Source organism: Fulmarus glacialis, unplaced genomic scaffold (assembly GCF_000690835.1).
Source record: "Fulmarus glacialis isolate BGI_N327 unplaced genomic scaffold, ASM69083v1 scaffold10090, whole genome shotgun sequence".
NCBI lineage: Eukaryota > Metazoa > Chordata > Aves > Procellariiformes > Procellariidae > Fulmarus > Fulmarus glacialis.
In genome coordinates, this window is record NW_009185973.1 from 52,091 (window position 1) to 79,246 (window position 27,156).

The following is a 27,156-nucleotide window of genomic DNA, read 5'->3' on the forward strand; positions in this document are numbered from 1 at the left end:
ACTGATTAGTTGCAGGTAAAGTATTACAATTATGGTACAATTTAGAGTGTTACCCATGGTAGTAACCTCAGTGCAATTTACTTGCTAATATATACTGTACATTGAATTAATGCCTCTCCAATAAAACCTGAAGGTTTTTGATTGTGATTTATGCACTTGCTAGCCCACAAACAGATAATACATCCCTGAATAAACACTGAAGAAAACAGGAATTCTTAGTAGTGAGCATTACAGTAATAAGCATGACAGAGACGAAAGAATTAAAATATATATATACACAGCACCTACAATTTGCACCTAAATGGCAGACATCCCTGCTTTGATGCTCTTACCACATCAGAGTTCTCACTGCATTTGAAGTTGGAGACCAATAATTGTGTTAGGAATACATTTTCCGCAGAATCCTCCACATCTTCCATATATTTTAGTACCATCCTGGGAATTAGACCAAGAGAACGGTCAATCAACAAAAGCAACTGAAATCACAGTTGTGCAAAAAGCTCCTTGAGGTTTGCACACAATAGACCTTTTGACAAATCGTACCTACAAATACTGTATCAAGAGACACCATCAAATTAGCAAAACGAGCACAGAGATCCTTTATCAGTATCGCTGTATACATTCTTCCCAGGCTTACCATCCAATGTTGTCTTAAACTGTGCATGCTTACTGTTCTTGTTCAGCTGGCCTTTTGGTTTCCCACACGAATCAAGTTGGAGGCAAGCAATCTGTAAGGATCCTCTGTAGTAGGGTATCTTTAATAAAATGGTTTTTGGGGTGTTGTGTTTATTTTTTTTTTTAAGTATTATTAGATATCTTCAAAACTTTTAATAAACCTAATTAATGTAACAATAGGCTCTTAAAATCAGTAAGAGAAGGGTAGGCAGGCAGTGTTGATCTGGATTAGATTCTGGGCGATGTGATTAAACATAGTTTTCGCATTACATCTGGAAGACGACTTAGATGGGTCAGAGACCTTGAACACTATTTTTGATTCACAGCCAGCTTTCACTAGGGATTCATCACTTGCACCTCTGGAGGCATAATATTCCAAGCCATAAGTGCAGGTAAAGGAAAACAACATCGACTTACGTGGGATTTCTGTATGTCAGCAGCTGCATAGTTGCCCTGAGCAAGCCACCTAACTGTACTGGATATTCTCAGACCTGTACCAGCCAAATTAATGCTGAACTGTCCCTAACAAAAAAAAAAAAGAGTAAAAAAAAAAAAAGCAAAAGTTAAAACACAGAGCTGATAAACAGAGTTCAAAACACTAAAACACTTCACATTGGCATATCTGCACATATCACTTAGGGAATATCTAGACATTAAGTACTCAAAGGTGTGTACTTAATGTGGGTTAGTCACACTGCATTATACCCTTTTTTTGGACACTCAGGATATAGACGCAGACACGTGCACAAGTTATTCTGCACCTGTACATCAGCTGATCTGTAGCATCTGTCTGCAGAGTCTGAATACAGAACTAACATCAGACAATTCAAATTATTTTAGCCTCCTTGCTACATATTAAATTTTAATTTACAAAAAGTACGGACTTGCAACATGCAAGAATGAGGCTGGCTTTCTTCAAAGACCTTTTTTTTTTTTTAAAGTGCCTGAACTCTTTCGAAATAACATGGTCAGGACCTACTGCTGTCTGGAAATTACAGACTAGTCACTTAGCCATCTAATTCTCAAATTTTTGCAAGCACACTCTTCAAGCATCATCCTCTTATCTTCCATTTCTTTTTCAGTATACTAAATAACATAATTGAACATGAACATAAGTGGAGGTTAAAATAAATAAATTTATGGCTAAATGGAATGTTTTGCAATACAAACCATTCAAAACAGTTTATTAATTCTAAAATATTTGCCTACACAAATACATACTCTGAAAACTAGCTTTAAAACAGAATCAGTTCATATGAGAATAAGAAATATATTTAAAGCAACAAACTGCACTGCCTTGGTAAAAAAACTGGGGCACCTAAAATGATTAAATTGCATTCACACAGAAGTACAATATGTTGGAAAGAAGTACTACCTCCACAAAGAGCCTAATGGTCAGTTTAGGGAGAACTACAATCAGAAAACTCCTGCACACTTCCATACAATTCACGGAAGGCCTGAATTTCTATATTCAGACCTAGTTAAAATTGTCCAAATCCTGAGATCAAAGCTTTAGCAAAGATAACATTTCTATTACATATGGTAGCTTCTGTATTTTATTGCTTAATATCGTCATAGTCAGGTGTATCTTTTTTTTTATATATATATAAATATTTGTGTGGGTATATGTATGTATGCATGCATAAAAATACAACATTCAGCCTTTATTCTTGTGATTCACTGAAATTCCTTCATCAAAATTCGGTCTTCTAATGTTCAGTATGGCAGATTTATTTTGAGAGTACTTCTATGTAAAGTTGCTGTGTTTATAGCGCTCATATACTCAGGATGAGCTAACATAAGCTCATATGGATAGGGTAGCTTGTTCTTCAAGTGCCCCAAAAGTGGAAGATTTCTATTTAATGAATAAAGTATCTGGAGGAAATTCATACAAGCGGTGTGGAATGCTTTCCAAAATTAACAGGCCCAAAGTAGCTTCATTCACAGTGATACCATTTTGCAAAGACAAATGAGAAGTGCTGTGTACAATTATAATGACAGCTTAACAGCTGTCTGTCATGGCATGCAGCATACTGAAGGCCAGGAACAGATTTCAAGGACTGGGAATGCAGGAACTGAGGCTTTTTTACTGCATTAAAAGTGTTAGTATCAGTGCAGACCTTATAGATGGAAATGCATCAGTGTAAAACCACGTAAGCAGAATGACTTCCCAACAGAAGTTGCAGATGGCAAATAGGTGTGTATTGTACTAAGCCCAAAGGGTTTCCAGGTTGAAGATATCCAATACTGTAATGAACTCCAACTGTTTTCTTGTCAGGTTAAGTCAGGTACTCAGATACTTCATTTGTACCTAAATTGTACATAAATTGTCTCTAGCTGCCCCTGAATGCATCCACGCACATAGCCTGTCTTAAGTTTAAGCACCTAGGATAGATGGACAACAGGGATTTACCTCCATGCAAGTCTGAGGTAGTCAATCTTAACTCCCTTCACAATCAGTGAAAAGAAATACGCACTTCCAGAGGACGGTTGACCTCATCCTAAGGTGTCTAATAGGGTAAGATTAGCTAAACTGTTTTCTAGGGAATCTCATTTCTGCCGATGGACTCCAAAGGCAGCCTAGGTTGACTAGTTCAGACTAGGGCTATGGCTGCATTAGCAAGAAGGACACTGCAGCATGAGCAGATCTGTAGACCAAAAATGTTGGGCCAGAGAGCCCAATGTCTGTATACAGTACACAGATCAGGGTTTTACTTTGGACTAACTCCCATCTAGTCCCATAGACTGAATCCTCGTTAGCAGTTGGAGTGCATTAAGGCCCTTCTGGAGCTCATAGTTTGATTTAGTTTTATCCAGAAGGCATCCTGTTCATGTCTTCCAAGACTGCTCTGTGATGTGAGCCAACAAACACTAAACTGGGACAATACAGAGATTCACTTAAAAAGTACCATCCAATCCAAGCTGAAACACTGGTGTAGACACACCAATGGATGTATAAATTTTAAATTATACTGCTGAACAGGATTGATTTCCTCTGGTAGTCTTCAAAGACATGAAAAGTCAGGAGAGAAACACAAAAGATAAAAATTCTGCAGGATCATCGAAAAGGAAAGTCACTGGAGGAGCAAAGATTGAGAAGGGATTAGGGGAAACTAAGGATACATTACGTCTAGCGGGAGGGAGAGCAATACATGAAATACGTAGAAAGCTGATTATACATACATGGAGCCTAGAAGGAAAGTGTGGAATAAACAATTTGAGGGAGAAACAGGGGGGGGAAAAAAAAAGGTAGACAGGAGAGAAAGGAGTTAGAATAAAATTACTTATTAATTTAATAGACTAGACAAAATAGGAGCTTGTTTTAGAACCTTATAGTTCTAAACCCGTCACACAGATTTTTTTTTTTCCTTCCTTTTACATGCACATTTCAAGGGGATAAGAAATCATGAATACCTGTGGACATCTGGCAGCACTGTAGCAATCTCCAGCTGTAGCAAACGGAACTGCTCTCCCAAGTATAGTCTGAGCAAAAAGAAAATCTGTGGCTAGAAAACAGAAAATTACTCAACACTGAAACTGCTGCATTAGAAGGTCAGGTGAAAACAGTGTGAAAAGGCATTTAACATAGGAGTTTTTTGGTTTGTTTTGGGTGAGGTTTTTTTTGTTTTTTGTTTGTTTGGGGGGGGTTTTGTGTGTGGTTTGGTTTGGTTTTTTACAAACTATGTTTTAAATAGTCCATTTTGGTTAACGCGACATCAAACCAACCCATAAGCACAGTTTCCTTTCTGAGATAGGAGGGGGTGAGGAGGAGGACGGATGCACACTTGGGTGCAGCTCCAGGTGGGCTGGTTGTGGGCCACCATGCCACCTTCAGGCAGAAGCTTGAAAGTGCTGCAAGATTCCCCCATCCATTTAGTATGTCTATCAAGGTCTGAGACGGGACTAACTACAGCATAGGTAGATTTTCTCTAGAAAAATATGCCAGGGACTAAAAGGAAATGGAATAATGGGAATAAAACCTTAGAAACTGAAGCTAGTTCACATGTACGAATCTGCAAGATTCATGCCACTTGACCACTTGGGACAAACTAACAAGGGAAGTAGCAGTGGTTTCTCCATTTTTTTTTCTTTGAAATTCCCATTGAATTCCTAAAGGAAATAAGAATTTTGCTTGTCCAAAATTGGCATAATTGGATCTATAATTAGGTCAAATGATAATTTCGTAATCATGACAAGTGCAATTTCAATAGAATGCTCACATTGGCTAAAACTGCCAAAAATGCTTACTTTTAACTTGCATGGAGGCTACATCAAATCTTATTTTGCTAAAAACCGTGAAGCCAGCTGCAAGGTAATCATTTCGACAGGCACAGTCTTGCCTTCTGCTTCCATTGAAAGGACATTCATATGGATTCTGCAACCTAGAGAATAGCAGAGATTTAGTTTTCCTTTTGGCATTTTTCCATAACATAGCATCGTAGTGAAAAATAATTGCATTGCACTATGCTGCATAAAAAATATTAAAGAACAGTTACTGAACAAGAAGCTCAGCTATTAATCTTGGCTCAACTGAAACACTAATTTCTACACCATTTCTACTAAAGTCAAGATAGAAAATGTTTATAATCATTTAGTGCAATTAACACAATTTCAGCCTGGAAGTATCCACATTTCTGCATTTCTGTGTTCATATACCTGGATATTCAACACAGAAAATCAAGGAAAAAAATTTCTACTCATCTGTTTTCACAAAAGTAAGTATTATTTTATTCTTTTATTTTGGAGGAAATAAATGCACTTCATAAAGTTACAAAACCACTTTTGTACCTGAATCCATATACTTCAGAAAAGTTGTCTGCTTCACCTTTTACCAATGTCAAATATTCTTTGGGATTCTCTAAGTGCATGCCTGAGCAATAAATCTGCAAAAGAAAATACAACCCTTTAGCAAAATCTTTATTAGAAAAGTATTATTTCACAAAAATATGTGCTTATAAAAACTCAAAAATATTAAGAGTACCTTTATCATCCTTCCCTTAATGTTAAGTAGGTATTCACCATCCTTTCTAATCCCTTTTTTGACCTGGATATCTTTGCAGGTGGTAAAAATTTCACCTTCAAAATGAATGATTAAAACATATTAATATTTCACAAATAGAGCTTAGTTTTAGGACTTACTTTTACATAATTGTGCTCCAAATAAATTTATAGCTTTTATATAAATAACCTGGGAAAACATTAGGTTCAGCTGAAAATCGCAGCTGTCACTTACATTCTTCTTCATGGCAAATCTTTCTGGCCTCTGGTTTTAAACGTGGCAGGCACAAGTCACTGGATAAGCCATTTTCAGTTGTACATTTTACGGTTCTCTCCTTTACCCCCACTCCGCAAGACACTGAGCACTAGACGTGGATAGCCATCAAGAGTTAGTTTAGAAGGTAGTAAATAATTAACATAATTATGTCTGCAAATTAGTCTTGGCATTCATTTGTGTTTGAGGCAGCTATCAAAAATGAATACATCTGTATTCACCTTGGTCCACTTTCCTGCTCTCCAGGTAGCTGCTTGTGAACATCCTTTGATATTACATTTATAAATGTATGGGGATGGCTCCACCGGGCATTCTCGGTACGCTACAGCTCGAAGGCCATGGGCATGCTGATTTTGAACAGAGTGGATTCCAACGCAGTATGTGATCTTCTGCCGGTAACCAAATCCACAGCTTGCTGAGCACTGAAATAAAATCCCCAAGCACAGGCATTATTTCTATGAAACTGAATCTTTCCGCAGCATTGCAATCACAGGTAAGTCCTGATCCTGGCTTTGGCAAAAACCTGTAATCCCGTGTGTGCCACCTCGGGGCTGGTACGTCAGTGTGCAGAAGTGAAGGTCTACAATAGTTACGCATGCAAGGAATCAGAGAATCATAGAATCATTAAGGTTGGAAAAGACCTCTAAGATCATCAAGTCCAACCGTCAGTCCAACACCACCATGCCCACTAAACCATGTCCCTAAGCGCCTCATCTACACGTCTTTTAAATACCTCCAGGGATGGTGACTCCACCACTTCCCTGGGCAGCCTGTTCCAAGGCCTGACCACTCTTTCAGTGAAGAAGTTTTTCCTAATGTCCAGTCTAAACCTCCCTTGGCGCAACTTGAGGCCATTTCCTCTCGTCCTATCGCTTGTTACTTGGCAGAAGAGACCAACCCCCACCTCGCTACAACCTCCTTTCAGGTAGTTGTAGAGCACGATGAGGTCTCCCCTGAGCCTCCTCTTCTCCAGGCTAAACAGCCCCAGTTCCCTCAGCCGCTCCTCAGAAGACTTGTTCTCTAGACCCTTCACCAGCTTCGTTGCCCTTCTCTGGACACGCTCCAGCACCTCAAGGAGATGGAAAGTCCCATGCTGCCCTTTTCTCAGAGCTCACAGACGTTCCAGAGCAGTCCCCTCTCAGCTGCAGCACATGCACAGACACGCACGGGTAGGCAGTGCAGGTGTGCAAGGGAAACAAGGCACTGATCCACCACTTCACTGAAATCAAGGAAAAGGTTTCTGTTTACTTCAGTGAGATCAGCTTGCAAGACAGTTTCCTGGAAATCAGCAAAGGAATCCTGTGGTAGGGGCAGCTGTCCTCTAGCTGGTGTTCATAGGTCCCAGGGGGGCTACCAGGAGACTGATAACAGTCACTACAATAAATCATGGCTGATTGGAAGGTTCAATGTGCAGAAAGCTTAGGCACCCATGTTCAGATGAAAATACAAATTTTTTTTTTTCTCTGCACACATAATGTATGTTTTACAGCAATATAACATTCTTAAATGTAAAGTTACATAAAAAATGTGCGAGCAGTATAATTAGTTTACCTGTGACAGTTCTCCTGTAAGCACAACGTATTTAGAGGGAGCTGTCCTGCAGTTTTTGGTTGATGGAGGCTTTGTGGCAGGATTACAGAAGCTTTCATCCACTTGGAGCTGGTTTTCATCCACACACTTAACCTTCCGGTATATTTCCTTTCTTCTATATGATGCCGAGCACTGAGTGTGAGAAAAACAGCCACAATTTTTGTACTTAAATTAGCCATTTACAGAACAAAGTTATTTGCTAATTGCCACACACCAGTAAAACCCAGACAGCAACAACTTTTATGACATCTGTCATCAGCACCGGACTGAATTACTCACTGAATCAAAATCCTTTACTTTTTGTTTTCAAAGTTCAGGTACTTCCAATCAGCTAAAAAGCCAATAGTGCACAATGACATGACACCCTAACTGTTGTATGAGACTGAGGAGAAAATTAAAATGTCAAGATGACAGGTTGAGTGAAAAAGCTCTTCTGTAGGAAAAGGAATGAGCCAAAAAATTATTTAAGTGAGACATGAAAGAAATAAGTTGGCCTTCAAAACAAAACAAAAAGAATCCCTGGAAGTATGTACGTGATATTACACAGATAAAACAAAAGAAAACAAAACTGCATATTAATGAAGCCAGTAGCAGCTTGGGCAGCAGTATCTCTCGAGCCTGTGCCTTTGCCCTCAGTGTCCTCAGACTTTGTGGCAGGTTGGTGGGATGGAAAGTCATTGCAGTTCTGCCGGGACAGGATAAGACACTTGCTGCTACCAGAACCCAGAAAAGCGGAGGCACAGTCTATGTAATACATGTCAACAGCATGTCCCCAGCTATGGGTGCTTAAACTAACCTGTTTGAACTTGCTGTGTTAAAGAACGAAGGCTCAAATACACAAACTCCAGTCTCAGCAGAGGCAATAATCAATAACACCACCTACAACAGTCAGACCTGAACCTAACTTAATACTAATTCGAACCCAATAACAGTCAGTTAGAAGACTCATCAAGCCTGATACATGGATCAAGCCTATTGTTCAAATTTTATTATTATTGACTCAAAGAGGCAACTTGAAGTGTAAAAAACAGATGCTGTATGGTAAAACAGCTCTGCTAGAGGAAACCTCTAAGTTTATCAGGTCAGGTCTTGAAAACCTCAGAAGGATAGAGACTGCACAAATTCCCTGGGCAGCCCATTCATCTGCCTGAATTGTCCTCATGGAGAAAAAGTTTTTCATGATATCCAGTTTGAACCTCTCTGGCTTCATCTTACTCATATTGCCTCTTGCTTTCCCACCATGGGACGCTGTGGAGAACCTGGCTCCGACCTCTTGGTAACTTCCTTGCTGTGGACTTGAATCAGGGGATGGAGCATGGCTACATTTGGCTGGGGTAACTTACAGAAACACCTGATATTTTAATGGCATGGAGCAGCTCAGAATATTAGGCACATAAGGAATAAGCCACTCATGAAGCAATGGGGACAGGCAGAAGAATCCTTTTCATTATGCTTTATACATTAGTCTTGTAGACATTCTTCTCTTTAGTATGAAAATGCGTATTTGGTAGGAGAATGCTGGCTGCTGCTATCAGCCCGCCTCCCAGCTGCAAGCTGGAGAATGCTAGATCTGGAAACTTTTCTGCTGTGCTGTGACTGGTGAGGCGAGGAAATGACACACGAGCACTCAGAGCTGAGACAGCTGGGCAAAACATGGCGAGTTCAGTGGGGAACGTACTGAACCAGGAGTGGAATACAGATGGATAAACACTTGAACTGCTATTAATACTAGATGTACAGGGCTACATATGAATCTAGTGAGAGAAGGGAACTGAACAGGAATTTCAAGCAAACAGCAATATCTATGTGGAAGAAGTTATGAGCTAGCCAGAAGATGTGGTGAAACACAATGCATTTGTAGTGGAGAGCTCTGAATACCCAGCTGGAATATACAAATGTTTCACGGGAAAGGAAAATTCACCCTTGTTCTCTGAAAGTGTGTATTTGTGCTAAAAGGGCTTTCTGAGCCACTTCCACTAAATTCATGATTTTAACAGCTTCATATGAGGAGAGAACACTTGGAAGAAACATGTATTGTCAGCTATCCCTTAACATAGCTTAACAGAGGAATATATATGTCTGAACTGCATGAATATAATCCAGGTTTTGCAGAGCACCAATGAATGATTTATATATTAAGAGTAGTCACTTCTACAGCATTGTGTCCCTAAGGCTTTTGAGTCTTCATATTCAAAGTTTCAGGGGGTTTGCCCTAGGAAATTTAACAGTGCAGATTATTGAGATGCCACAACTGCACAAACTGGGTTTTTGTTTAATGTTACAGTAAAAGACAGGCTCTTCTGTACACCATTTCAGGTATTATACATAATGTTTGGTTTTCTCTCCCCCTCTCTCTCTCTCTATGTTTGTATGCTTGCATACAGGGATACAAAAGTTATTAAATTTTTAACATGTAGAAAATAGGCGTTATGTCTTTAAAAATGACAGCTCTCTCCTGAAGGTATCTTTAGATTTTCTTAAATATGAAAATTCATATTTGGTAGGAGAATGCTGAGTTTTAATTTGCTTCTTATCTTTTCTGGTAAGTCTTCCATACAGATCTTCTTGAAAACACTGTTTTCCAAAGGTTTTTATCTCTGAGGTTTTTACTTCCAGCTGACATTTCATTTGTATTTCTATTCTTTAAAAGTGTGGTTTTTAAAATGATATTTCATAATGAGGTTTTATTAAACATTTTATGCACTATGTAAAGAACTTTGTATTCAAATTACACAGTTCTGTCAACAGGGACCTGCTCAGAACTCCACCAGAGCTTTTGTCTATAACAGTAGACAACCAAATCCTGTGTAAGAGAGTAAACAAAGCCTTTGACATTTTTTGTCACTCTTTTTAGTTTTCCAAGCTTGACCTTCAAAATATCCAGCATGGTCACTTGTTAGTCTGAAACATAACATCTATTAGAAATGTATCCAAATGTGAGGGGGGAAAATAAAACACAAAAAAGAAAACTTATGACATCCCTCAGTTACTTCATACGAGTTGACAGCCTTACTTACATCCTCCCATTCATCTGCCAACCACCGGTACTGCACACAGGCAGGCAGCCAGCAATGCCTCTTGCTAGCGGGCCGGGTATCACGGTTACACGTTGCTTCGCTGACTTGACCCAGGCCCTTCAGCTGACAGTAGATATCCCTTTGCTGAATCCCCACTCCACAGGACACAGAGCACTAAAATTGATCAAAATTAGCTGTGTCAATGTGAAATGAGACAGTCCCCAGAAGGTGGTACAGTTGCCATTATTACAAGTTCTTAGGATATTATTTAAAATATACTTCACAGCCCCTACCATACTAGTGTTTCATTGTATCTGAAGAAATTTATATGTTGAACATGTAAAACTACAATTAAAATCAAAATTTGTAAGAAATACGGAAAATAAATGCATCCGAGTTACCTAGACTGATCTTTCTGCTTATCTTGATTCACAGTAGGAACAATGACTATAGGCATATGCAAAACAAAAGTTTACATTTTTGCAAGATCAAACAGTTGAAGTTCTGAGTTTACATCATTCCTTTATTAGAGACTGACAGTCTCTTCTGTTGTTTTAAAATGCAAATATTAAAATAAAAGAAAAAAATCTCAGTCTTTCAGGTTAGAAAAATCTTGCAAATGGTGCAGTATTTTGAGGATTTTTTCTTTTGCAGGGAGTACTATGGATTTTGAATCCTGATGAGCTTAAAAAGGTTCAAATCCTTCCTGCCACATGCCTCTTTTCCTCCTTCCTGGCCAAAGTTATTTCACTACAACACTAAGGCTTGCTGAGATAGACAGCCCCTTCTTACACCAGTCAGAAGCACGATTAGGTCCCAAAGCCCTCCTAAAGACTCAAGCCTAATTATAAAGTAGACATTGATCTATCAAGTGTTGCCAAATTGTGGAGAGTGGTAACGTGTCTTTATCAAATGTGGGGAATTATATTTTGAAAGAGTGAGTGAAATGCAAAATATTGCCATGAGCTCAGTTACACACAATTTCACAACAACGTAAGAGATCTTTTACAAGACCCAACCAGGGAAAAGGGCAGTATTTGTGCCCACAAGCCCTTTTTCCTGTCCTTCCCCCACAAACCCGGCTTCACTTCAATATTCAGACTATGATAGCAATTGCAGTGATACTACTGAATTCATCAATGAAGGTAAGTAAACTTCAATAATTTACTGTTATTTTGAATTTACAAGGTAAGTTGAGGAAAGTCCTAAGTACCTATCCAGTCCAAGGTTCAGATTACCAAATACTTTCAGTTTGCACAGATATTTACTTTTAATTACTCCTAAAAGAAAGAAAAAGAAAATATAATAAACTACTTGCTAATTTGTAGATTTCATTGCGATGTGCATACAAAAAAACTTCCTGACAATTATTTCTGTTGAAGCAGCGTGTCATGAATATGATCTTGTCTTGTACTCATGTAGAGAACATAATTATAGCAGATTTTACATACCTCTCTCCATCTGCTGGCCTTCCAAGCAGGACATCTTCCAGCTCTACATATTTTGTATGTCCGTGGTTTTTTCAAATGTCTGCAGTTTCCTTCTTCTATTTTAGCTTGCAAGCTATTAAAACAATGCACATCACGAAACTTCAAACCTTTTCCACAGGAAACAGAACACTGAAAAGAGAAGTGTTTTTCATTACTTTACTAAAAATCTCAAAGTAATAAGAAAACCAGAAGAAGCTCGCCCAAAATGGACCTTATGATTATAGGAATAAGTTTCTGTATTATGACGCATCTACTGTACATATCTGAAATTTCTGTGTAAGCTCTCTCGTACTGAGCGTTACTGATCTGACGCCAAACATCTCTCACGTCTTGTTCATTCATTGATGTCGTTATTGACAAATACCTGAGCTCAGCCATCCGTATCCACACAGGAGACAGCATTATATTACGATCTCACAAGAACATGCTCTAGCAGCCTTCTGTTTCCAGTACGTATATTGCTATTTTCATGTAAGCGTGATGCTTATCATAAGCATTAAAGAAAGGAAAATGCAAAATCGTGGGTATGCATGTTTCCAGCTATTAGGCTACGAAGGCATGTTTGCTCTGGCACCTCCCTTCCATGAGCTTTGGGTATCTTGCTAAATGTGACAAAGAGGCAAGAGAAGAGGTATAAAGTAGGCGCTATAGGTTATGTGCAGTCCTCGGAGGCAGGGCCTTGCCCCACCGCGCCGATATTCTGTTTCCTCCAGAAAGTTGCTATGATGTACACGACCGGCTCTAGGACCTCCCTCCCCCCTCCAACGTAAAACCAATGGGGCTGCAGATACATTTTGTGAAACCCCCCCCAGCAGTACGCACTAGCCGTGATCAGAGCGTGTCTGACAGATCGGGCTCTTCTGGAGAACAGGCCATTCCTCTGCTGCATTGCTGGACTGCTCTGAGACTTTAGTGAGGTTTGAATTTAATTCTCCAAATCAGGGCTGTCCTGTTCACCCACAGAGCAGAGCTGCAGGTCCTAGGGAACTGTCAGTCAAACGAGGAACAGCTGAAGCACTTCCAAATTAGGTGGCTACTCAGCTGACTTATCTTGGACCATGAGCATCGTGAATGTAAGCACTTTTTTTTTTTTTAAATCTTGTAATTAATCTTCCTATTTTACATCATCCTATCAAAAAGTTTTGGTCAATGGAGACAATTCCTTTTCTGTCTGGAGAGAGAAGGGGCTTAATTTGTTCTAGGATTTCCTCCGTACTTTATTTTAAACTACACAATCAGGTAGAGAATTAATATTCAAACCAAAATTTAATTTCTAAGTGGATGTGAAAAAAAAGAATTTAAATATAGACTTTCTTCAAAAGCACCAAAGATATTTCTCTTCCTTTTATGTTACATCATCATCTGTGTCATTAGCATTACACGCTAACTTAACCAAGCACTTTTAAATACGTGTATCTTCTATTTTCAGGACACGAAGTTCAGATCATACAGCTTTCAGTACAAAACATGGCAAATATTTGCCTGAGAACAACAGCTGGAGAAAAGTTTTCAAAATATAGAAAAAGCAACTATAATAAATTAACCTGCTAGGTAACAAATATTTTTCACAATAGCAATAACTACACTTTGTTAAACAGAATCTCAGCTGACTTACTTGTCCTCAATACCACAAGGATTCCTATGTGTCCTTAAACATTTATATGTGTAATCCTAAAGGTTTAATTGAAACTGTCAATGTGTTTAAAATTAAATCTTTACAGAATAAAGCAATAAATCTAATTTATCACGCAATACAATGGATAGCATGTTTCTCTTAGGCAGCTATAATTATATTTGAAAAAAGAGGAGTACTGATTTGGCCACAACTTGCCTTTTGCATGTCTGCTACACAATTCCGGTAAATAAGAATGTTTGTTTCTAAATTAAATCATTTTTCTCTCAGCAAAACCTTTCAATTTATCATTTTAAAATACTGTTCATGTAGGTTTACAATTTAAGTTTCATTAATGTAGAAACTACTTTAAGATAGGAAGCTAACAAAAATTACCCAAAACTTTTATCTATGAATAACGTAGGTCAGAAAACTTAAAACTCTGCAAACAATATAATTATAAAAGCCTTTCAGAAAATACAGCTCTGAATTCAGAGGATTTAATTATCAAAGCAGGCAAGACAACAGGTATGCATAAAAACTAAAATACTGATATTATCTTGATAATTCATTCTACTCTCCCTTGAAGCTTTTTTTCAGGAATTTCAATCACAAAATGTAGACATAAATGACCCCTACACTCTGAAGATGCTTCCTTTTCATTCTTCAGTAGTATGTAAGTGAAGTGCAGCACAGAATTACTTAACCACCTCCTTTGATGTCTTAGGAAAACACCACATGCCCCTCCTTCCTCAAGGGCTTTCCCCTGAGAAGCATAAATTAGGCTCCAGAGGGCAATCAGACAGAGCCCTTCTAGTCCTTGTGGGGATGGCATTCCAGACTGAGAACTGCAGCCAAAGAAGGTGTCCTAAGAAGTCCCCACTTCAGGAGGTGAGGCTACCACAGCATAGAATATCTCACTCTTTAATTTCTCATTGCCCTCAACATTAAGTATTAAGGCAACACTTTTCAGCATATATTCGTATTTGTTTATACAGCTTGTGCAGATATCTTTTATTCAACAAAAATGAGATTTATTGGACAGGGCTAATGGCTGCCAATAGCAATAGAATATGCAAAGAAATCTCTTACCCTGCATCTTAGTCTTCTAAAGATCTTCCAATAATATCTTTACCCACTAGATAAAACATTACATGTTTACTTCTACACAGGTTAGAATTGGGTCGGGGGGGGTGGTTTGTTGGTGGGTTTTGGGTTTTTTTCTCTTCATTGGTCCAAACTCAACTGAGTTACATCTCTTTTATATTTAAATGGCCTAATTTAATCTTTATAATTTGTGCTATTCTTTCTTTTAAAGAAAGAAATTGAAGATTTGTGTGTTAAGTTAGCATATTATAAGATATTTTTAGTAGTTACAGAGCAATGCTTGTATAAAGAGATTATTTGCAGTTCTCTTTCATAAAGACGTTCTACTGAATTTTGTAATTAGAGTACAATTATACAGGAATTAAGAGAATCCACATTTGTTTTCAATCATATTAGATAGGAAGCTGAAGAGGGAGTTCAGAAAGGAAAATTACCAGTTTGGATGTTAAAAATAACAGAGGCTTTATGAACAGTTATTCCAAATACTACTTAAACTTTCTTTCACTCAAATGCTATTCAGCTTTGATGATTCAAGCTAGCTGAAACCTATGTTATCTTAATGTTAAATGCAGAAACACAAATGAAAGATACCTAAAATCTGTAGGTAGAAATGATTTTCAATTATTTTTGAAATATTTTCGTACTTTAAAAAATCATTTAATTATAAGGAATATAATTTAACTTGCCAGTACTGTAACTTTGGATAAGTCATCTGATTTTTTTTTTTTCCTCCCCCCTTGCTGTAAGAGACAATAAGTTATAGAATGTTGCCAACTCATACCAAGAAAATATCCACATTTAAATAACTTTTTCCAGGGAGTTTTTTCACTACATGTTAATTTAATGTTATCTTTAACAACTTTAAAAGACATATTCAACAGGTTGGCATTATGTTGAAAAATCTTAAATGCATTAAATCCTTACAAGGTGTAAGTTTTCCAGAAATACAGAGGCAGAATTTCTGCATATAGATTTGCTACCTTATTCTTTCACGTATTCCTCAAGTTACAGATCTGATCCTATGCTTCCATGTATCCAAACCTCCTGTGGAATAGATCTTACACTGAAAAAAGAAACTCCACTGTGCAAGAGTTAATTCACTAGTATCCTATAGTACAAGTTTCAACTTATGAGCTTTTAAAGTTGTTAGGGTTTTTTGTTGTTTTTGTTTTGTTTGGGTTGGGGTTTTTTTGTTTGGGTTTTTTTGGTTGTGTTTTTTTGTTTGTTTGTTTTTTGGTTTTTTTTACTTAAGTCATGAAAGAACACTGAAGTTTAATTCATTAGGTGAATGTGTGCTTGTTGTTTCACTGAAGGAATGAAAGATCCGGATATTTTTCAAAGATAAAACCCCCAGCAGCTGTAAACCTCTGCTTAGATACAATTGCCCAAACTTAAAAACAAGAAGTACCTCCAAGCAGCTTTGCTTGCATCAGGTGCTTGGGGTACTGCGTCTCCTGGAATTGTGTGGAGCAGCTCCTGCCCACTTCAGCACGGTTCCACAGGGCCAGATTCTTATTTCTGCTGCAGTGAGCATCTCCCACCAACATCAACATGAGGAAGAGAAACCTAAATATCTCTAAGGCTCAGACTCTTTCAATGGGATCTTGATAAAATTTAGGCAACTAATTCCAGGATTGTTACTCTTAAAGCCTTGCATACGTATCAGTCACAGAAGCACCTAGGCTGCCCTGAGCCACAGTCAAGGACCTTGAAAAGTTCCTTTGATGCTAAACAGTCTAATTCTACAAGCATGCACAATCCTTTTAACAGACTGACCAGCTCAGTGCTTTAGATGCCCATAAGGATGATCAGCATCCTGAAAACAGATTTTCCTCTATTTCCACTAAAAACTTATAAAAAGAAAGCAATTGCTCTAAGAGTACACTGAGTGCACAGCAGGCTAATGAGGCACATTACAAAACACAGTGATAGGTGATATTTATAGTGCAACCAAAGAAAGAGAAATGTTCCTAATTATTTTTTCGTTAACACACAAAAAAGATAATGCACTCACCCTGGATGTAGATGATCCAGGATCATCAATCGTTCAAGAGGGCATATTATTCTGTAGGTACAGTATTCTCCTGCAACTGAACATATTCTGGCTTCATTCCTTAGACAATACATAAAAACAGTTCTTAAAGGGACCGTTTCCTCCCAGAATGCCTTGGCATCAGATGCAGGCAGGCTCAGCTGTGTTCTTTACTGGATAGTGACCCATCTTCAGTGAGAGAAATGAAGACTACTCCTGTCCAATACAGCTTCTCATTGGAGACTCCTGACTAGTAGAGAAGGGTTGCCCATCCTCCAGCACAAAGAATGAATACCAAAGAAACGAAACCAGGTCTCTCAAATGCTGAATGAAAAGCTTTAATCAATATAAAGTGGGGATGCCTCTTAACTTTTCTGTAAGGGCAGAGCATAGCTGCTGCTCAGTTCTTTGAATGAAAAATATAGGTTCCATAAAAGATCCCCGAGTGGGACTCCCAAATGGCTAAAGGCATCTAAATACAGCTAATACGGAGGCATCTTGCTTTGAGCTCCATCCCCACCACCAGTGTTTTCCTCAGAGAGCTGCATATTGCACACGCTGACCTAAGACACCTGCCTGACTAGCTTCCTTTCAACTTTGCATTATCAGTAAGAAGCGTCAAATTCTCACTCGTCCAGGAATGAGGCTTTGTTCTGTGCTCTGGAAGCCACTCGTGTCCTTTCAGTGCATCTAGCCTATAGCACATTTCTTACAAGGCTGAGTTTTGCCCTTCATAAGCCTGTGTTCCTTCTTGGAGCTCCTAACGCACTATTACACGCTATCCGTGGAATATGGTCCTCTCGCGGCCTGTTGCCCACTCTGTGCTGGTAGTGATCTTCCCAAGGCTTAACTCTCCTGATTGGGGAAAGTACAACTGCACTTAACTCTCTCGCTGCTTGACCTCCTTCCGTTCAAACTTGAACATGGTCAAGAACAACGTGGTCCTTGTCTGTGGCTCAACATGTCTACAATGTGGCTTTACCTGTATGACATTCCACACAATTGGAGGCTTATGGAGAGTATATTTTCCATACATTTTCTGCAGATTGCATGTGTAGAAAAAACCCACAATCCATAAGAACTTTAAATCTCAAAAGAAATGTGAACATTTCCTTAAAAAAAATGCAAGTTGAAAAAACCATCCTGTAACCATTTCACACAGAAATTCTAGCACTTGTCTCAACATTGGCTAAAGTAATATTTCCCATATGTCAGGTTCTTTTAAAAACATAAAACTAGAGTAAAAAGCTGGACTTGATTACTATTGTTCAAAGTCATTCCATAACGCTGGTAACTAGGATTCATCTGTTTGGGTTTTTTTCATAGTAATAAAGCTCTGTGAGGATCAGCCCGACAGAACTCCTGGTGCTTTCTGTGGCACAGACGGACTCTCAGACAGGCATGCCATCATCAGTTCCTACCAAATTAAGGCTCTTTGTGCAACTGACATGCAGAGTTTCACTAAAAACTTTTTGATTCTTTCGCTATTGTTATTATTTCATTAAAAAGTTGAACACCTTGGATGATTTGGTGGATTTTGTTCTAAATTTCCTTAACCTTTTCTTTCAAGGGAGCGTTTTGTGTAGCTTGGCTGGTAGCTCAGTGGGCTTCTGGATACTGAAAAACAGACCAGTAAATGCAAAGCACATAGCAGTTTCTCTTTGTATTCATATTAGATATAAAGGGACTTAAAATATAAATCACTGCAACTGTACTGTTTTGGGTGGGGTAGACTTAATTTTCTTCATAGTAGCTAGTATGGTGCAAGGTTTTGGATTTGTGACTAAAACAGTACTGATGACACGTGGATATTTTATTTATTTTTGAACAGGTGCTTATATAGCATCAAGGCCTTATCTGCTCCTCACGCTGCCCCGCCAGCAAGTAGGCTGGGGGTGCACAAGAGGCTTGGAGGCAACACAGCTGGGACAGCTGACCCCAACTGGCCAAAGGGACATTCCATAGCATATGACATTGTGTTCAGCAATACAAGCTATGGGGAAGGAGGAAGGGGGATGTTCGGAGTGACGCCATTTGTCTTCCCAAGTAACCGTTATGCGTGATGGAGCCCTGCTTTCCTGGAGATGGCTGAACACCTGCCTGCCGATGGGAAGTAGGGAATGAATTCCTTGTTTTGCTTTGCTTGTGTGCGCAGCTTTTGCTTTACCTATTAAACTGTCTTTATGTCAACCCACGAGTTTTCTCACTTTTATCCTTCTGATTCTCTCCCCCATCCCACTGGGGGGAGAGAGCGAGCGGCTGGGTGGGCCTTATTTGCCGGCTGGGGTTAAGCCACAACGGTAGCACTGGAAAAGGATAAAACATATTACGAATGTTAAAAGGTATTTTCTTTGTCTCTCTCTCTTTATTTGTCAGGCACTTCTGTGACTGGGCGGGAAGATCAGTTTAAAAGAAATGACAGATTTATATAATGGATCAGAATAATTACAAACCTACAGGGTTAAACACAGTAGTTGCTTCAGTTGTCTGACAAACTGCATTTTGATGGTCTCTGGTTGGCCCGAAAGTCAGTTTGCGCTCTTTTAAAACTATGCTAGAAGTAGACTGGGACCACTACTGCACAAGACACTAGTAAAAATTACTTTAAGCATTATTTAGTTGAGAGTTACTTCAACTTTTCATTTGCTATATTAGAACTAGCTCCTCTTATGCCTGCCTCCTCCCTGTTAGCTGCATCTCCCCAGGGGTCCTTGCGATGCTTGAGCATGAAACAGGCATTTTTCAGCTAAAAGTATTCAAAAAGTTGTTCTTTCCTTTAAGTATGTAGACGACTGTCAAGAAGCAACACAGACTCTGTAATTAGGTCCTATTGAATTCTTTGATTCAGAATCGTTAAATCTTCACTGAAACAAGTACAAACACTTGTGCCATTAGCTCAAGCACTCAGAAAGGACCATGGTTACAAAAGACCAAACATTTCATCACTCCTGAGAAAGAGTGGATTGAACTCCAGGAGGTATGCCTATGATTTACTGTTACATCTAAGTTATACCTATGTTAACTACAGAAGTTCCACTGAAGATATTTTTAAGTAGCTTCATTGAGTATAGCTTCATTTCAAAAGTTCAGTGTCATATCAGTCCTCTGGTGTTCAGAAAATGTCTTGATTCGATGGAGTCCTCCTTGCAGCTGCAGTCTGTAAGTCTGCTTTGTCACATTTCTAAATGTGCTTTTGCAGCTATGGTGATGGAAGGGAGGAAGGCTAGGCTAAGGGGGACTCAAAGACTTCATCCAATCCGTCATGCTGCTCAGAGTTTGGATCAGCTGTACCTGCACCATTCCTGACAGCAGTTTGTCAGCCTTGTCTTCAATGACAGGGATGCTACAGCCTCCCTTGCATTTATTTTTGCACTGTATAACCATCCTTATAGTTAGAAAAAGTATCTTTGGATTTAACGACAGTCTCTCTTACTGTTAAATAAGATGGTTACTTCTCATTCTACCCTTAGCAGACTCAGAAACACTCACCTCTTTATAACCACTGATTATGTGTTGGAAGAATACCTCATTCAGTCCATTCTTCTATAGACTCCGTCTTGAAAAACACAGCTACCCCAGCCTTTCCTCATTCGTCACTTTGTCCAAGCCTCTTACCATTCATGTTGCTGTCCTCTGAACACTCCAACTGTCTGCATGTTTTTTACAAGAAGGTATCCAAGACTGCATGCTGTGTATCAACTGAAGCACTAGAATTAAAATATGCCACGACAAAAAATATATACCCAACAAGCATATACCCAGTATTATTCTTCTTTGTTCAAGTTCTTTGTGGCCTTCCCACTTTGCAAAGTTCTAGATGACATTTGGAAGATAAGATCTACAGTGAAAACTACTTTCTGCAGTACTATTTGCAATCATACTGCAAACCTCACAGGATCTTTGACGTAAATTAATAATAAACACACTTCCCCCCTGTAACTGTGAACCGTATTCCCACTAGGGCTGCAATGCTACCCCTGATCCAAACTCTACCTAGATGACACTCCTACCGCACAATTTGACTGGATCTCTAAGCCCAGTAACTTTTTTTTTTTTTAAATCAAGCAAGACTGTATTTCTAATGACCAAAAGCACAGACAGCTGAGCCCAGTGAGTTCCAACAGGTCCCCTTCTGTCAAGCTGAGTGATGTCTACTTGTAGAATACTCCAAATAGCCTCCACAGTTACTGCAAATTTCTCCCTGTCTGTTGCCTTTGCATGAGGAAATATAGCACCCCTTGAATCTGTTTAATCTCTTGTGTATCAAAATGTGAGAGGGGAGAAACTAGCACTCCCTATGTTTCAGTAAGATGCAACACAAGCATCATCCTGAAAACACTTTGCAAAAAGTTCAGTCCACAGCACAGCTTTGGCTCCCATGACACTGACAGACGGTCCCCTGAGGTCAGTGACACGGGGTAAATCTCCATATTCCTACTGCTGGACTTGTCAAAACCATTTGCAAAGCGTGCCATGCGGTACTGTAGCACATCTGAAAACCAAACCAGGTATAGACAACCCAGCAATGCATGCTCCAATCACACCTCTCTAAGCCAAACAGGTAATTGTGATGTTTCACTGTTGTTCTTTCCTAGGCTTCAGGCAGAGAGAGATCAAAAATACGGATATTCTTCTGTTCAAGCTCTGCAGTGAGACTTCACAGTACAAGTTGCCAGTTCTATGCCACGAAAAAAGCCACAACTTTTAGCTGTTGCAACTACTACCACATACAAAAATACAAATTTGGATTAGCTATTCAAGACTGAATCCTCCATGAACTTGTTAGAGCTGCCTGAAGTCCCTTCTGATTCCTTGCTAAGCCTGGATGGCCCACGATTCCACAACCACCTTCCCTCACCTAAATTATTGAGAAAATCTATTACAACATCTGAAATGAAGTTTTATCCCCAAATTCTTCTCCATCCAACATAAGCAGCAAGTGACTTGTAGGGATATTGTTATGAGTAGACATGTAGGTAGGCTCAAGAGTCTCAGAGCCTCCTTATTCTAACACATGAAGAAAGCCATCCTCCTTCCTCTGTGACTGGATCCTCCAAAAATACCCTAGTATTTCAACTGCAATACTTAACACCTGAGTTATTATAGCTAGATTCTGCATATAACAATCATGTTCTTCTAGTTAACATTGAGCTAAACTTCAGGCAGAAAGTATCATTTGATACTATTTTTATACATAAAGCGGTTTTCATCAACATCACTTACGAGAACACCTCTTCTGTATTCTGACACCTTTCATGTAAAAGTACTGTTCTGAGTTAAACTTATCCATAGCATTACTTCAAAATCTTCAATTTGAAGACCATTTTTCCTCCCCAACAATCTCACCTCAATTACTTGTAATTAATTAAAAAATCGGTAAATTTGAAGTAGAACATATGATAGATTTTTATAAAGAAAACTAGTGTTAAAGGTCAGCTCCCTCATTATTTTTCATGACAGTAAATTTGCCTTTCAGAAGCCGTTCTCTCAACACAGCAGCTCAGGAAAGACAACCTTCATGCAAAGTAACTGCCATTACCTACTGCTCTCAGTGGAATGGGAACCAGAGAACAATCTGCTCCAAGTATCATCTGCAGCCACTATCATCTTCTAATATTGGAATTTCTTAACTTCACTCCTCTCAACAACAAAAGGAGGCAGTAATCATTTTCTCTAAGGTCAGCCCAAGAAGCACTTCCACATTTTTGGTCTGGCTACGTACTCTGGCTGCATAACAAGCTGTGAACTAAACACACACCAAGTTTCCACCATTCCTATGTTGGTTTCCAGGGCTTCCAGGTACATATGTGAACACCAGCGCTCTCCAAACCAATCCCAGTGTGGGTGTAGGAGACTCTGGAGTGCACTGCAGTACGACCTAACAGCTAGTCTGCATGTGGCAGCTGAGAACAGTAAGAGACAGCAGCGACTCTTTTGAGGTCATCTAACCTGTCCACTGTCCATAGCCATGACTTTTCTGGCAGGATTGAGTACTCTACACTCCATAAAAAGGCATCCTTTGTCGGATTCTTTTTAAGATAATAATTTTGTTTCAACCTTCATCTGAAGGACAACAGAAAACTCCTGAATAATTATTTTCCAAGCATGCCGAAGCGTATCTATTTAATAGGTGGACATAAATGAGAAACTACGTACATATACATACATACATAGAAAAAGTAGGAATGAAGAAGGAATAAAGAGGATTAAAGACAGATTTTAGGACTGATGTGGATAACAGGAAGGTACAACTGCTATGAGAGGATACATATGGCATCTTACTAGGAAAGTGTTAATGTATTCCTCTTAAAAATAAAGACATCCTGATTAAAACAAACACAACCCAAACAAACCCTTCCATTTTATTAAAGTCAGAACCATCAGGACAGATCTTGAAGGTAAGATGATTTCATGTCTGCAGAAGTCAAACTCTACTGATGATCCTACAGAGGAATCTTAGACAATATTTAAAGTTGCAACCACATGGTCTAAATTTTTTTGTCCTGTGCAGCTGGCAGTAGCCTTAATGAGGGAGACCTTTCAGCAAAACAGCAACCTGCCTGGATGGTAGATGAACAACCATACTCTTTGCAGATGTTGGAAAAATCAAAACCAGAACTCTTGAAATTCCACTTAATGATCATCCACAGAATTTCATTTATTCATTCTAGGTAGATTCGTGAATAAGTTTTAATTTGGCTTCTCTCTGACATCTCAAAGTACTACCCATTACCTCAAGCTTAGCACAACTAAAACAGATGACCAAGTCCTCCCTTGAAAGCCCTGTCATGTCTTTGCCCCTCACAATCAACACCACCATTCTGCTCATCACTGCCTAAAGCCTGGCATCCTTCCTGATGCCAACCACAGAGCATTTGAAAAACAGGTTGTTTCCATGCTCAGCTCCCCACCTACTATGATACTCAGCCAGGCTTCACTGTGCTGTGTATTCCCAACCTGCATATATACAAAATGAGACTAAGCTTTTCCAGTCAGCAATCTTCTCTTTGTTTCACCTACATAGCACATAGCACAATTAGATCTTCAAAGAAGCTTTTAGCTATTACAATAACACAAGAACAGAACTGCAAAAACAGCTGCAACATTATTTTAGCAATTGTAGGATTTGGCTTTACACTACCTATATCTTTAGATCCTGGTGGATATTCAGTTATATCCAAGTCCTTTTCAAGGGCATGCTCAGATAATAATTCAGTGCCCAAAGAACTGTATTTCACAGGTGCTACTTCAGGTGTCCTCATTAAAGAAAAAGAAACTTTCAGAAACATTTTCTGTAAATGACTGATCATACTTTACGTATTATATAACTACTCTTCCTGCATTTTCTTTTTTTTTTCTAAAAATTTAAGACTCTTCATTTTAAGAAATAAATTAATTTACAACTTACAAGAGACAAGATTTTGTTTCTAGACAAAGTTCTATCCTTTTTCTTTCAAAAGAAAAGTGTTGTCTGACTTGTTTGGAGGTGACGCACTCTGCTCCTATAAAAAGTGAAAACTCCTGATGCCAGGTAAAAATCTCAAGCTTTAGGGGGACTGAGAACTGATAAATAAAACAAAAGCCTTTCAAAGAAGTTCACTGTATAGCCTAAAAAATACTAATCACCTAATTCAGAAAGGAAAATCTGGGCTCAAGCAATATTCAAGTCTAAGTTTCATAACAAGGAACCAAATTTGACTCAAATTTTGGAGAAGAATAAGACAACATGTCATACAGGGAGGAGACTACCATCTTCCCATTTTCCCTAGAGTATAATCCAAGGCATCAGAGAACAATTATGTTGTATTCCATGTCATGGCAAAGCCATTTCACACAGATTATGGAGATATTAGTGTAGGTGTTGATGGAAGGTTGTGTGGCACAGTGGAAGAGCAGGAAAACAAAACAAGATGAACGGAACAGTGGCAAAAATACAAGAAAAGCTAGAAAAAGAGGGAATTTTTTCACAGTAAATGAATATCATACTTTATTGGACTCGAACATGAATAGTTGAGTCAAAGTCCAAAATCAAACTCAGTTGTCATGACCTGTCCCCCAGATACTACTTTTTTTCAGGTTTCAGCTTCCCTGGAAGAAGAGCTCACTATTAGATAAAACAGTAACCTAAGAGAGAACCATCTACCAGTGGCAGGCGTGCTAACACTGCTACATGACAGCATCAGTGAGATGCAAAAACAAGCCTTGTGCTAATTGAAGATACTTTGTGTTTCTGTTAATGTCTGCTTGATATTTTTGAAAATTTAAAAATAATAACCACAATTTCATGAGTTGATGATTAATATGTTCTCCTTCAACAGTAATGACAAATCACATTTGGTATCTCATTTAACACTTCCGTTATAGATTCCACTTAATCTCTCAATTACAGTAAAAATTGAATTGTATAGTAAGGCAGGAAGAATAACTTGCTCTTGATTTGAGTCCGTTGCATCTGGTTACCACCTGAGAATCAGAAAAACAATAAGTATTTCTGCCTCCTTTCAGCAGCCATTTGGCAGGCTCTGCTACCTCACGTGCAGGTCTTAAGTGTCACTGAAGGGTCTGCATGTACCTCTGCTAAGAACGTCACCATCAGCCCTCATTCAAGCAACATTATCACTGTAATTAATGACAGTATATATTAAAACAATGAGAAGTATGATCAGCTTATTAATTGCTGGGAGGGAGGGAACAGAACTACATTGTTCAAAAAAAAAATATATCTGGTACATGTACTTAACTTTTATTACCTTTCAGCTGAATGATATATACAACAGACAGATGGCTGAAGGAAATCACAATTAAAAATAGAGGAACAGTGCTAAATTAAAAAAAAAAATAACAACAACCCAACAGACAATTCTGCCTTACCTCTCCTTCTGAAATCAGTGGCAAACAGGAACAGAGCTAGACCCTCGCTAGGCCTTTCTGAAAATCTTAACCTACAAGTATACTTTTGTGTCAAATTTACAAGACTGAACAGCAATCCTGCTCTTTGCCTTCGATACCTCCTAGAAAGTATTTGGTACAGGCACTTTTACCATTACACCATTGCTGACTTGGCCAGACTTCGGCAAGTCTCATCTTTATTCCACAGCCATGTAACACTAAGCAATTTTAAGCAATTACATGAAGGCAGCAGCATTGGAGAGAAACAGTAAGTAAAGTGCAAGCATCAAGAAAGAAGGGTGGCAGAAATGGAGATAGGAGACCTCAGGGAAATCCAGTGTGAGCAAAAGAAATGCAGGTTTTTCTTCTGTTTCTAATAAACAGATAAATTTTCAGACACGTTTTCCAAATGGAGAACCACAGATGTATCTGTGTCCATCCGGCAGTTGTGTTCACAAACCTCCACGAAAACCAAACAGCAACCCAAAGTGAATCCATTGTTGCTTCCAACAACCGGACACAATTTGACAGACTGCATCACAGGGAGGATAGCCTCCTGCCCCTTGTGAAGCTCAGGAAAACTGAACAAATGCATGGGAATGACATAATCTGCATTCTCACTGAAAAGTAATGTTCACTCTCAAGAGTGACATTTTATTCATAGATCTTCACAATAAAAGTTGGACCATATTTTTAACATGATGGAGGATCTCTGGTGTGGAAGCTACATTTGTACAATCAAAGGGGTTGCACAGAAAAAAGCACTTGTTTATATACTTTTCACAATTTAAAACTTCATTTTATGGATTCTTCTTTTTTTATCTTCAGTGATAGGGTCCTTTCAATTAACCAATTACAAAAGTAACTAGAGATAACACAGTCTTACAATGCTAGACCAATTAGTTTTAGCTGAGTTTGCATGAGCAGAAGAAACAGTGGATCCCAGCAACTGTAATCTCCGATTTATCATTTTTAATCATGTTAGCAGCAGCAAAACAGTAGCTCAGAAATTAAAGGAATAACAAATACATGAGTTCTATGTGTCTGTCTGCTCTATAAAAAGTATCACTTCACTTTTCATTTGATTAAAAACTAATATTTTGATTTGAACTTTCAAGAAAACTGGAAACACCAAGCAACATATACTGGAACAATACAGTATTGTCAGAATTTTTTCAAACTTTTTAGAAGCGTACAAAAATACAATTCTCTATGGCACTTAACTAAATATCAGCTGAAGAATTAAGAAAAATAACACAAATTATTTTAAATATTAATTGGGCACAAAAATATGTTTAGGAGTATATTTTAGATAATAAGAAATACAATATTCTACCTACCTTCACATGTTGAATTCCAGTTTGTTTTTGACCTAAGCCACTCTTCTGTGCCTTTTCAATTTATTTACAGACCAATCTTTCCAACATTATAGTCATGTGCATAAATGTGAGCATGCATGCAAGCTTCTGAAG

At 38.6% G+C, this 27,156-nt stretch overlaps 1 protein-coding gene across 1 annotated transcript in view; it reads right to left on the reverse strand.

Moving 5' to 3' along the window:
• Positions 1-349: 349 nt before the first annotated feature.
• Positions 350-27,156, reverse strand: part of ADAMTS20 (ADAM metallopeptidase with thrombospondin type 1 motif, 20) — a gene marked incomplete at both ends in the record, with an annotated part of 46,960 nt that continues 20,153 nt past the window's right edge. Inside the window, 11 exons of the mRNA XM_009586403.1 lie at positions 350-435; positions 1,093-1,197; positions 4,090-4,181; positions 4,924-5,057; positions 5,464-5,558; positions 5,657-5,751; positions 5,909-6,038; positions 6,169-6,369; positions 7,499-7,669; positions 10,555-10,728; positions 12,006-12,173. Coding sequence (XP_009584698.1) covers positions 350-435; positions 1,093-1,197; positions 4,090-4,181; positions 4,924-5,057; positions 5,464-5,558; positions 5,657-5,751; positions 5,909-6,038; positions 6,169-6,369; positions 7,499-7,669; positions 10,555-10,728; positions 12,006-12,173 — 1,451 coding nt within the window. The remainder of the gene's footprint in view (positions 436-1,092; positions 1,198-4,089; positions 4,182-4,923; positions 5,058-5,463; positions 5,559-5,656; positions 5,752-5,908; positions 6,039-6,168; positions 6,370-7,498; positions 7,670-10,554; positions 10,729-12,005; positions 12,174-27,156) is intronic.